This window comes from Lynx canadensis, chromosome D4 (genome assembly GCF_007474595.2).
Source record: "Lynx canadensis isolate LIC74 chromosome D4, mLynCan4.pri.v2, whole genome shotgun sequence".
Taxonomy (NCBI): Eukaryota; Metazoa; Chordata; class Mammalia; order Carnivora; family Felidae; genus Lynx; species Lynx canadensis.
In genome coordinates, this window is record NC_044315.2 from 81,219,560 (window position 1) to 81,232,651 (window position 13,092).

The following is a 13,092-nucleotide window of genomic DNA, read 5'->3' on the forward strand; positions in this document are numbered from 1 at the left end:
ATTAGCTTAAGAATCACAATAGCAGACATTGCTAATTGGTTATGGCACTCTTTCTTGCCTGACCCTAGATGGAGTCTATGAGCTTTCTTGACACAGTACTCCAAGCAGCTCCAACTAGTTGGTCAGTGTAGCTGTTTGAGAATAGCCTATTTGTCCTGAGGTGCTGATTAGCATCCCTTCAGTAAGGGGATACAGCCTGAGATGGAAATGCAATAGAAATATGTGCCTTTTTGTCTGAACAATGAGTTTCAGAAGTCGTTTTGGGAAAATAACTGTAATTCCCTGAGTTTCTGTATCCTACCATATCAAATGAAAATATACATGTTTAGAATATTTTAGAAGAACTGACCTAGAAGCCAGTTCATTAATCTACTCATTCAACATGCATTTACTGAGCACTTTCCATGTACCCACACTGTAATTCTACTGGAAGGATATACATATTGAGGGATAGTTCTGCCCAGCTTGGAAGCCGCAGTGGGTGTTCCCATGCCTCTGGGGGAAAGTTGTCTGGAAAGACTGGGGCAGACGGTGAAGTGAGTTGGTGGCGGTGAGATGCTACAGTTGAGTTCTCTGTCATTCAGAAGCTTCAGGAGAGGAGGATTTAGAGACTTGAGATCAGGCCACTTCTTCAAAGTAGAGGTTCTCCCTTTATTGCTAACTTTAGAAATGATTCATTTTATTAAGGAAAATGGCAGCCCTCTTGGCGGAGGAAAATTTCATTTCTTTATCCATCTCTTTTACTTACCTTCACCATTCCCTTTATATACCAGACCAATTCCACATTATTTTTGTCTATTTAAAAAAATTAAATTCCACATGCTATGATTACTGAATACATTGGAAGGAAATACAAGGTAACGTCATTGGATGGAGGGTTGAGGCACCTGAGATCTCCTCCCGACTCTGCCGGTAACCAGAAGTATGGTGGGCAAGATCCTCATTCCACCGCCCTTGGCTCTCAGGGAAGACCAGATATGTGTGTAGGGTCCCTGTGTACATAGGAAGGGACTGAACTACATTATGTCAGAGATCCCCGCTAGCTCCAATAGTCTGTGGTGGTCAGGAGTACTGTTTGAAGAATTTACTGTTTGAAGCAATGGTCACACTGTGTTCCATTCTGTGACAGCCTCCCAAAGGGATGATTCTTCTGCATGTGGACTTGCAGTTTGTCTTTTTTGACCTTATGGCAGTACCTTAGGTCCTTGTAGAATTCAGGTCATGTCAAGATGAAATGGATAAGCTTTTTAGGCACTCCCTCAAAAACCAAAACAAAACAGGAGTGCAACAAACCCTATTCATTAAACCACAAAGTCTAGGGAGGAACTCAGGGCCAAGAATTGTCCCTGTGAATCCAAGTGAAGTACACCAGCTGTGGCCAAACCTAAACGTCTTTGAAAATGTCGGAGGCCTTCTTTTCTTGAATTCCACATTGCCATGCCAATGAAAGTGTCTTCCATCCACACTGCTTTATCGTGTCCTTTAGGATTTCATAGCAGGTATAGTTACATTGCTTGAGGTGAAGTGAAGCACGTTGGGAAATCCATATACCTTGTGCCGCCTGGCACAGTAGAGAGCAAGGCCGTATCAGAGAAGACCCTGAAGGATGTCACGCGGGACAACAGTGCGTCAGCTGACTGATGACATCAGCTCAGCCTTGTTTGCAGGATTTGCGCATTCTTACCTTTATAGAATAAGTTTAGATGATAACGCCCCTTGCCTGGGTGTTACTGTGTGCCAGGCACAGAACAAGATGCATCGTTCGTGTTACCTCATTTAATCCTCCGGGAGATACAGGTACCGTGTGCTCTCAGATTACAACTTGGAGACCTCAGGTCGAGATTGTTGCCCAGGGTCACATGGTTAGCAGAGCAAGGATTTGGGCTGAGATCTTTCTGACTCCAAAGCCCAGGCTTTTGACTGGTGTACCATACTGCCTTTCCTGGAGCACAGACCAGCAGAGACTCAATGCTCAAGCCAAAACACGAGTGAGGTCGGTGTGAGTGTAGATGCGAAGGAGTTAAATGTATTTACTCATTCCACATCGGCACTGGTATATTTTGAGTGTAAAATGTCAACTGGAATTTTTAATGTATAAAATCTTTCATCTGTCCTTACACCAATCTTTGTACAGACCAGCCCCCCTCCCTTGAGGATTTATTGTGGTTTTGATCTGTGTTGCCTCAAACCGTTGAAATCTTTTCAAAGAAGCAGAGCTGTTTTCTTTTTATTTTTTCCTCCTCTTTGCTTTTCTTCCCTCCCGCAGTACACTGGTACCAGGAGTGGACGTAGTTTGCTATTCAGCTTGATCAAAGCACTCTACACCAATGTAACTTCCTGATCTTACTGGTAACAGAACTAAATGTTTCCATGTTCTGCCAAGATGGGTTGCCAGTTATCGACAGAGGGCTTGCATCTGGTAATAATTATTTACTAATTCTGTTTACCTTTTGATCTGGTTTTCAGTGTACAGCTGCAGCTATCAAGGCTATAAGAGAAAGTGGAATGAATCTGAACCCAGAAGTGGAAGGGACGCTAATTCGGGTGCCCATTCCTAAGTAAGTTTGGTTAAAATTCACATCTTCTGATGCAGTGGGGCAGTTGTCCTCGGAAGGAAACCAACAGGCCAAGACACTGTTAGGCCTGTAGTGTATTTTACCTGTACTCTTACCCTGGCAAACTCCAGCATCCTTTGGGATCCAGTTTACCGATTCAGAAATATTTACTGCATGCCTACTACATGCTAGGGGCCGAAGATGCAGCAGTGAACCTGGCAAAGTCCTTGTCTCCGTTCCAGGCTGGGAACATTCCAGGCTGGCAAGGTGGGACACATAAATAGTAAAGTCATCCCAGATAGTGAACTGCTGTGGGGAAAGTAATGGTGGTGGGACCCCATAGAGCGACTTGATGAAGGTGATGGTAGAGGGACAACTTAGCCTGGGAGAGCTCCTTAAGGAGGTAACGTTTTTGCTGAACCGAATGGGGAGGAAGAGCCAGGCTGGGGGAGGGGCTTTCCAGGCAGACTGAGCAGCCAGCACAAAAGACCTCGACACTCGTGTCCATTGAAGAGTTATTTTTTACATTAGTCCTTGCTTGTTGAAAAATTTAGGCATTAGAACAGAATATTGTTAATTATATAAATAGAACTTAGAGTTTTGAATGAACAAAAATGTATGTTTATTTTTAAATTAAAAAAGAAATCACAGGACTTTGGCATGTTTGAGAGGCAGAAAGCCAGTGTGCCTGAAAGTCAAGGAGGGAGGGAGAGGGAATGGAAGGTAGGCTTTTCAGGCCATGGTAAGGAGTTTGGGCTTTACTCTAATTGGAATGGGAAGCCACTAGAGGGGCTTAAGCAGAGAAATCTGATCCAATGTTGACTTTTGGGGGGTCTTTTTGGCTGCTGATTAACAAATGGAATATAGGGGGGCAGAGTAGACACAAAGAATAGTCAGGAGGCAACTGTGAGGGTCCAGGTGAGTTCGAAATCTTTGCAGATTCCAGGGCAGGCACGGTAGTTTCTCCTGTAATCTCATTTCTTACTTATCTGTAAGTCCTTCTTCCTACGTGATGCCTCTTGGACAGCAGGTCCCAAGGGAGTGTTGAATTAATTCATTTAGTCATTCAACAGATATTTATTAAACACTAACTGCATGTCAGGCACTTTACTGGTGGTTGAGATACAGCAGTAAACAAAATAAACAAGAAAAAGCTGCTGTCCTCCTGGGCTTATCTTATAGTCGAGTAGGTACAGTAAACAGAAAGGCTGACAAACCCATGATGTAATATCAAGTGAGGATGAGGACTGTGAAAAAGAATAGCAGGGTAAGGGGATAGAGGATTGAGGTTTTTATTGTAGATAGGAAGGTTCAAAAAAAAGTGACGTTTGAGCAGAGACCTCAAACGTCAGAGGTGAAGTGAATGAATGAAGCCTCCAAATAACTAGAAGGGAAATAGAGTCTTTTTGTGCCACACATCACGTTGTATTTCTTCACATATATCGCCTCACTTCTCACACAGTCCTGTGAAGTACGTTTATTCCGGGTATGGAAATTTAGGCTCAGAGAGGTAAAGTAATGTGTCTGAGATCACTCAGCTGGGACCCAAGCCTAGCTGTAATTGATTCTAAAGCCTCATGATGTGCGCACACTAGCAATAAGAACCAATCCCGACACTGAGAGTCCAGGAACTTTCCCCACTGAACTTTTTTTCTGCTTTAGGACCAGAAAATGGCTGTTTTATTTCATTGTGTTCTCGTATTCTGTAAGTCAGAATTAACACTGTGCTTTGAAATCATGTGAATTGGGAGCAATATAACCTAGTGTTTAAGAACCAAGTAGACCTGGGTTCAAGTCCAGAACCTGTTTGCTTGGTTAGTTCATTAATTTTGCTCAGCCAGTTTTTACAAATGTAAAGGCTCTGTGCTGGAGGCTAGGGATGTACAAACCTGATATTTGTCTTCATGGAGCTCACAGGCTGTGGCCAGGCCCCTTCTTTATATCATCTGCAGCTTATCCATGGAATATACTATTACCCACAGTTTATGGATGAAAAATTGAAATTCAAAGAAATTAAGGGACTTGCCAAGATCATATGGTCAGTAAGTGGCAGTCAGGATTCGAATCCTATTTCTCTGTTACTAGAGTACGTGCTCTTTATCCTGCACTGTCTTTATAGGTGGGTTATTCTGGAAAGTGCTATGTGTACTCACGGATAGCAGAGGTAAGTAAGACTTGCAAGTGGAATAGATAATAGTCAGCAGGTTTATTTTTTAGTTCTTTTAAAAAAATTTTTTTAATGTTTATTTATTTTTGAGACCGAAAAAGAGACAGAGTGCAAGCAGGGGAGGGGCAGAGAGAGAGGGAGACACAGAATCTAAGGCTCCAGGGTCTGGGCTCTGGGCACAGAGCCCCACATGGGGCTTGAACCCACAAACCACGAGATCATGACCTGAGCTGAAGTCGGACGCTTAACCGACTGAGCCACCCAGGTGCCTCTATTTTTTAGTTCTTGTTCTTTTGTCTGCAAAATCTTGGAAAAGCCACTTAACCTCCATAAGCCTCAGTTTCCTCATGTACCAGATGAAGAGATTGTTCTCAGTGGCCTGCTACGTCCCTCTGAACTTTAAAATTCTGTGATACTGTGAATTTCTGCTGCTGAATGCTCATTGCTCACTTAGATTCTCCTTAGAGTGGCCTGGTTGTGTATCATGTTCTTCTTTCAAAGACCTAGTTTACATAATGTGCACCTCTGCAGCCCCTCAGGAGTTAATGGTTACCCTTGTGCATTGTATGTAAGTTTGAAGGATCAGTGAGTTTTACTTAAATTTCCAAAGACTTGGGGATCTGTTACATTATATTTTACATTATTTTATGTTGGTTAATGGGAGTAATCTAAGAGAAAGTTGACGGACCAAAACCGTCTGCTCCTGCAAACCTCATTTTTTATACACTTACTTCCCTTTGACAAGGTGGTAAGGTCATGAGGCCCCTTACTGAATTATACGTTTGGTAGTTTTCCAGATAAAAAATGAATGATCTGTTCTTCATTATGGAGCCTGTGTCACATGAGAGGATAAAGGTTGATTTAGACGTAAAGAGGACCAAGGTTTTTATTTGGTTTTGGCAGTGACTTCCACATGACTGTGGGCACGTCACCCTAGCAGCTTGCTGCCTGCTAGTTCCTTACTTGGAAAATAAGTGAAATAATACATAATGATAGGTAGAGATTTGGTGGGATTAGTAGAGAAAATAGATTAGGTCGTATGATCTCCTTAGAGGAAAGAAACTATGTAAATATAAGATACTGATATTATTTCAGTAAACTTAATTTTCTAGATATATATAATTCTAGTTGAGAAGGGAAGAAATGAGGAAGGGAACTAATATATTGAGTACCTACTATGTCCCAGGGCCTGTTAGGTGCTTGACATAGATGGAGAAAGTGGGAGAATCTGCTTTTTAAGTGGGAGAGACACTTTTTAAAGTCTGCCTTGGTATCACAGAAGCATGCAGTTGAGTTCATCCACTTTTGTAGCTGTGTGACAATGGCACCTGTCCCCACCTCTCTGAATCTCTGGGAGATTACTTGTAAAGTATTTACAGGGCTTGCATGTGGTTATTGGGAGATTTCAGTGAGTTAACGTACACAAAGATTTTGCTGTTTGGCTGGCACCCAGTGAATGAATGCTAGCAAATGTTCCTCTACTCCCTTTCATAGATAGGTCAGAACATAATTCCCTTTTAAGGACGAGGAAACAGATTCAGAGAAGTGAGGCATCGGTTGCGGGTCAGATAGCTGGTAATTGGCAAAGCTGTGAGGAGGAAAATAGTACACTAAGCTTACATGAGGTGATTGGGAGGTGAGATTGAACCAGAGGCATACATCCCTAGGATCAGTTTCTGATTACAAAATTTCAAGTTTAGTTCTAGGAAAATGTGCCCTTCCTGATGATCTTGACTCTTCCTCTGCCTAATGATCCGTCTGCAAGTTTTCTGGTCTTAACTCTGGCTGCCCACCGCTAAGTTTTATTTGCAGTTGCAGCAGATCTCAGCTAGTACCTCGCCTTCATTATATTTCTCTGATTCTTTTATTCTTATTTAAATGAGTCTACTGAGTATGTTGACTCTTACTGGAATCTGCCTCTGATCCTTTTGGGAATTAGGGGGAAGATAAATCCTAAATCGACAACAGGTCAGACCTGGAGCCGTCTTTCACAGCCTCTGGGAACCCAGCCTCGTGTGGTTGCGTGCGGTTCTTCTCAGTTCAGTACCGCGGAGCCTGAGGCTGGGCTGTGTCTGCCCCCACTGGCAGTGCATATAGTTTTTGTTTTCTTCTGTGGCCAGCATTCTTTGATTTAGAGAAGTCAGCCTACTGGATAGATTCTTTGACCATTCCTGTTAATCAGGTGTACTGAAATCATTTCTTCTACTTTCCTTTCCTATCTATGTAGTCAAATTTTGGGTGCTGTTTATCAACCACCTGCTCTGCAGGTGCAGCACCTGAGGGTGCCGTGCTGAATGCTTTGTAGTTTCGTCTTGTTCTCATTACACTCCCATGAGGCCAGGAGACTATTCTTAACGCCCATTTGACTGGGAAGACAACGGAAGCTCATGGAAGGTGAACATCTGCCGTCATCAAGCTAAGTGGCAGAAGCATGGTTAGAACTCGGGCCTCACTATTTTTTTTTTTTTTAAGGTTTTTTTTTTTTTTTTTTTACGTTTTTTTTTTTTTTTTTTTTTTTTAAATTTTTTTTTTTTTTTCAACGTTTATTTATTTTTGGGACAGAGAGAGACAGAGCATGAACGGGGGAGGGGCAGAGAGAGAGGGAGACACAGAATCGGAAACAGGCTCCAGGCTCTGAGCCGTCAGCCCAGAGCCTGACGCGGGGCTCGAACTCACAGACCGTGAGATCGTGACCTGGCTGAAGTCGGACGCTTAACCGACTGCGCCACCCAGGCGCCCCAATTTTACTTTTGAGACAGAAAGAGACAGAGAGAGACAGAGCATGAATGGGGGAGGGTCAGAGAGAGAGAGGGAGACACAGAATCCGAAACAGGCTCCAGGCTCTGAGCTGTCAGCACAGAGCCCGACGCGGGGCTCAAACTCACGAACCGTGAGATCATGACCTGAGCCGAAGTCGGATGCTTAACCGACTGAGCCACCCAGGCGCCCCCGGGCCTCACTATTTTAACTGCCTGTTGCCTGTTCTCGTCTCCTGGTGGCACATCTCTCTGGAATATCACTCTTTCACTTCTTAATCAGGGACTCTGAAAAGTTTTGAGCAGGAGATCTTTTTGCATCAGGCCAGATTTCTGCCCCTACCCCATTCATATCTTTACTATGCCCCCACACAAACAAGCAAACACACACACACTCCCTTGCTCATTGTTCTATCAAATCTCAGGGAGAAAACCACACACAGTAGAATGAAGCTGCTTGGTGGAGAGCACTGACTGCATGTCTGCCTTGAAAGAAACCTGTAAGGAATCATGAACTCACTGAAGAGATAAAAGCACGTGTGATTGACTCACTCCCTGCTGAGGCTGCGTTCTTCCTTGATTGTCCTCCTCTTTTGTTATTTTTCATCAATGTCCGCATCGATTTAATTTTAAGTAGAATTAAAGAAAAAATTAAAATACCTCCATCCTGTTCTCCATGGGGAACCACTCTTAGCACCTTGATTTTCTAGATTTTTTTTTTCCTGTGCAGATTCAAACACTTGTCTATATCTCCTCCTTTTTCTTGTAATGATAAGGGATTAAATTATACATACTGTTCTGCCCTTGTTTTTTTAACTTAACAATGTGTCATTACTCTCTGATGAGTAAGAGTGAGAATTCTTCCTCACTCTTTTTAAAGGATGCATAGTGGTTACATTTTACATACAGCATTAACTAGTTCCCAGTTGTTGAATGTCTTTGTTGTTGAAAGTTTTTCTCTTTGACTAACAGTGTCCTAATGATCTTCAAGGTGTACTTCCTGTTCTACTGGGAGTGGGAAGGGAGGGGCGCTGGAATTGGGAAACAAGTGAACAGAACGTGGGGGGCTTTAGTGTTGCTACTGCTGCTTGATTGCCTGAGTGCTTGTTTGCAACAGTGTGCTACATATTGCTGAGATTCTTAGAGACGGGGACATTTCAGGGCCAGACAGCAGTCTGCAGCTCCCCCAAGTGACCCCTCCAGGGGTCCTCAGAACCAAACTGCTTTCCTCAGTCTATTGATTTAAATGTTAAACTCATCCCAAAACACCCTTGTAGAAACATCCAGAATAATGTGTGACCAAATATCTGGGCAGCCTGTGGCCTAGTTAAATTGACACATAAAATTAACCATTGTAGTTTGATAGATCATTTCAAGGATTTTAGCTTTTGCTTGGAAGGGAACGGGAAGTCAGTCAATGGAGGGTTTTGAGCTAGGAGTGACATGATCTGAATTAGGTTTTCAAAGGATCGTAATGGTGGCTGTTTTGAGAATTCTGCTGTAGGAAGGCAAGGGTGAAGGCAGGGTTCATTTAGGGGCTGTTGCAGTAATCCAGGCATGATGATGGCCTGGACTAGCTTAGTAATGTGGACTTGGTAAGAAGTGGTCTGCCTCTGGATACATTTTAAAGAAAAAGCTGCCAGGATTTGCCAGCAGATTAGTTGTGGATTTAGAAAGAAAGGACGAAATATAAACATGCCTCCAAGAGTTTTGGCCTGAGTACCTGGAAGGATGGGATTACTCCTCACTGACAGGGCAGACTGTGGGAGGGCAAATTGGGTGCGAGGGAAGAGCAGGTTTTGTCTGTGTTTATCTTGGGATACTATTAGATACCTACATGGGGAGGTCAAGTAGGCTGTTTGATCTGTGAGTTTAGAGCTCAGAGGACAGGTGTGGACCAGGGAGAGAAATCTGGGAAGTATGACCCTGTAGAGGAGGCCGTGAAATTAGGTGACTTTTTTCTTTTATAGGTTTATTTATTTATTTTGAGAAAGACAGAGAGTGCACCCAAGCACGGGAGGGGCACAGAGAGAAAGAGAGAGAGAGAGAGAAAGAGAGAATCCCAAGCAGGCTCTGTGCTATCAGAGCCTGATGCGGAGCTCGATCCACGAACCGTGACATTATGACCTGCGCTGAAATCAAGATTTGGACACTTAACTGACTGAGCTACCCAGGTGCCCTGAGGTGGGATTATTTTAGACAGGAACGTAGATCATGAAGAGAAGGGGTTTGGTGGCTATGGCCTTGATGCTTGACTTTCAAGATTTATGGGTCAAGGCAGTGAGGAGAAACCAGCAAAGGAGACTGAGACTAAGTGGCCAGAAAACCAGGAGGGCGTGGAGTCCAGGAAACCAAGCAAAGTGTTTAAAAAAAATTTTTTTTAATGCTTACTTATTTTTGAGACAGAGAGAGACAGAGTGTGAACTGGGGAGGGGCAGAGAGAGAGGGAGATGCAGAATCTGAAGCAGGCTCCAGGCTCTGAGCTGTTAGCACAGAGCCCGACATGGGACTAGAACTCATGAACCAAGAGATCATGACCTGAGCTGAAGTCAGATGCTTAACCAACTGAGCACCCAGGCGCCCCAACAGAGCAAAGTATTTTAAAGAGGAGGGAGTCATTGGCTATGCTGAACATGGCTGGTAAGTCCAGGGAGAGAAGGTCTGAGAATATTCACTGCATTTAACGACCTGATTTATCCATCACTTAATGTCTTCGTAGAAAGGAAAGCACAAGGGCTTTGGGGTTCAAATCCCTGTCGCGTCACTCTAGCTTTGTCAGCTTGGGTCCTCTGAGAAGCAGATGCCAGGACAGAATCAGATGTGCAAGAGGTTTATGGGAGGAAATGCCTGTGAGAGAGACTGAGCACAGGTCTACCGCCAGTGAAGAAAGGAAGAGAGGAGGATTGGGTGGGAGAAGACTCACACAGCACCCCTGAGAAAGTCACCTAGGCTGAAGGGGCATTCCTGAGCAGGTTGCCTATTAAAGGAGTCCCTCTGTCACGTGGTCATTGCCTAGCAGCAGTCTGGAGAATGTGCGCATTGCTCAATTGTTGGAAGCTTCAGCCTCCTTATCTGTAAAATGGGAATGATTTTTATGGTTGTGGGGAGTAATGGGATATTATATGGGTTGCTCTTAGTGTGGGGCTTGGCATGTCATACGTACTTAATCAGTTTTAATTGCTGTATCTTACACTATTTGACTTTATCTAATTCTCTTGGTTAAGAGTTCTTGGAAGCCGTCTTTTTCTGATTATTTGGAAGTAAAACCAGTGATACTTGACTTCTGTTTACTGACTGCTCTTTTAGTCCTTAACTCTCACCCTCTTCCTCACCAACTTCTACCCCCAATGCCATGTTCATTTTTTTCTATCCTCCATTTTTAGGGATGGGAGGAGTGGAGTCATTATGTTGTAATTATCTTGGAATTTCAGTTACTCGGGAACACTGTAGTTTGATTGTTAACGAGCATCCAGTTTGTTCTTTGAATGTGAATTGTGGCGAATACAACCTCCTAGGACGTCTATCCCAAATAAGAAAGTCTGATGACCAGTCCTGCCTATGGTGTGGGATATGCTTTGTGTTTCTGGTGAGCAGAGGGACCTTGGCTCTTGTCACCCTCAGCCCACTGAGCTGCTCCACAGGGCCTCCCAACAGCCAGACAGTTGCCATTGTTGGCTTCCGCTTTTCCTTCGGGCATCGTCAGGGGTGATAGACCTTATGCCCAGGCTAGGCCCCTTCCCCCAGATTTGTTCTGAGGTGACAGCACGGAGGAGAAGTCTACTCAGGATCAGACCTGGCTATTTTACCAGACACTAGTAAAAAGCCCTGAGTTACAGTTCTCCTAGCCCGAATTTCCTTTCCCAGGTAGTTTTCCCCCACCATATCCTGACATATGGTTTCTCATGAACAATGGCCAGGTTTTTCCAGGGAAAGCAAGCCAGGTAAGGCAGGGTGGTCCCCAGGCTGAGTTAACCACGGGCGGGGAGCTGTAGTGCAGCCTGGGAGAGCCAGCAGTGAAAGCTGGGGGAACCAAGCTTATAGTCAGAAGAACTGTGAAAAGAAAACCAATAAAAAGAGTTCTGTGAGCTTACGCTAGTTATTTCAGTTCCCTGAGTCTCAGTGTCCTCATCTGTAGAATAGGATAATAGCCGTATTTACTTTTATGAAAATTTATTGGGAGAAACTGCTGAGATGGATAAAGGGGAGGGGGAGCAGCACTAGAGGGGAGAGCCTTTGGACCATGGATGCAGGCCTGACACCCGTGAAGAGAGGAAAGAAAGTCAGCGAGGGTGAATGTTAGTTTTTAAGTTGTCGCTATCAAGGTAGCTGCTGTTAAGGAACCTTCCGTGTTACCTGTTACAGGGAGCCCTATCATCACTGCCATTCCCCAGGTGAAGAAACATGTGCCACCTTCATTATGTTTTCCATCCAGGAGACAAGCCCTGTTCAGTGACAAGAACCAAGTAGGCACGTGACCTTGCTTAACTGCTTTATTGAGATATAATTCACCCATTTAAAGTGTACAATTCAGTGGTTTTTGGTATATTCAGAGAGTTGTACAACATTCACCACAATCAATTTTAGGACATTTTACATCAAAAAGAGACTTTGTACCCGCTAGCAGTCACTCCCAGCTTTACCCAATCCCCTCGCCCCACTTGGGATTGCTGTAGGCAACCATTAATCTGCTTTCTGTCTATAGATTTCCCTGTTCTGAGCATTTCATAAAAAAATGGAATTACACATTATGTGGTGTTTGGTGACTGGCTCTTTTCACTTAGCGTAATGTTTTCAGGGTTCATCCATGTTCTAGCATGTATAAGTACTTCATTCTTTTTAGTGCCAAATAATATTCCATTGTGTGGACATTTTATTTATCCATTCGTAAGTTGATGAACTTTTGAGCTGTTATGAATAATGTGCTGCCGTGAGCATCATTGCACAAACTTTTGTATAAACATACTTTCAGTTCTCTTGAGTGTATACGTAAGAGTGGAGTTGCTGGGTCATATGACAGCTCTGTTTAACTTTTTGAGGATCTGCCAAACTTCTCCACAGGGGCTGCACATGTTACATTCCCACCAGTAATGTGTGAGGGCTCCGGTTTCTCCATCTCCTTGCCAACACTTGTTGTTTTAGTTCATTTTTATTATTATTACCACCATCCCGATGGGTATGAAGTGGTATCTCATTGTAGTTTTGATTTGTATTTCCGTAATGACTGCTGGTGTTGAGTGTCTTTTCATGTGCTTGTTTGGCATTTCTGTATCTTTAGAAAAATGTCTGCTGAAGTTCTCTACCTGTCTTTAAGTTGAGTGGTTTGTCCTTTTATTGGGTTGTAAGAGTTCTTTATATATTCTGGATACTAGACTTTTAGGTGTATGATTTTCATCTCCCTTTGTTTCTTTTTTTTTTTAGAAAGAGAGTGAGTGTGAGTGGGGGAAAGGGTGAGAGGGAGAGAGAGAGAGTCATAAGCAGGCTCTACACTCAGCGTGGAGCCCAATGCGGGGCTCGATCCCACGATCCTGGCATCATGGCTTGAGCTGATATCAAGAGTTGGATGTTAAACCGACTGAGCCACCCAGGCACCCCTCATCTCTCTTAATCGCAAAAA

The 13,092-nt window shown here is 43.6% G+C and overlaps 1 protein-coding gene across 6 annotated transcripts in view; it reads left to right on the forward strand.

Annotated features, from left to right (window-relative positions):
- MRRF (mitochondrial ribosome recycling factor) overlaps nucleotides 1-13,092 on the forward strand; it is a 54,752-nt gene that overhangs the window by 20,932 nt on the left and 20,728 nt on the right. For 5 of the 6 annotated variants that reach the window (XM_030292974.1, XM_030292981.1, XM_030292979.1 and 2 more), the window contains one exon: nucleotides 2,467-2,558. In XM_030292974.1, coding sequence (XP_030148834.1) covers nucleotides 2,467-2,558 — 92 coding nt within the window. Of the gene's footprint in view, nucleotides 1-2,466; nucleotides 2,559-11,840; nucleotides 12,266-13,092 lie in introns of those variants that run through there. The other variant, XM_030292980.1, reaches the window with a different exon arrangement.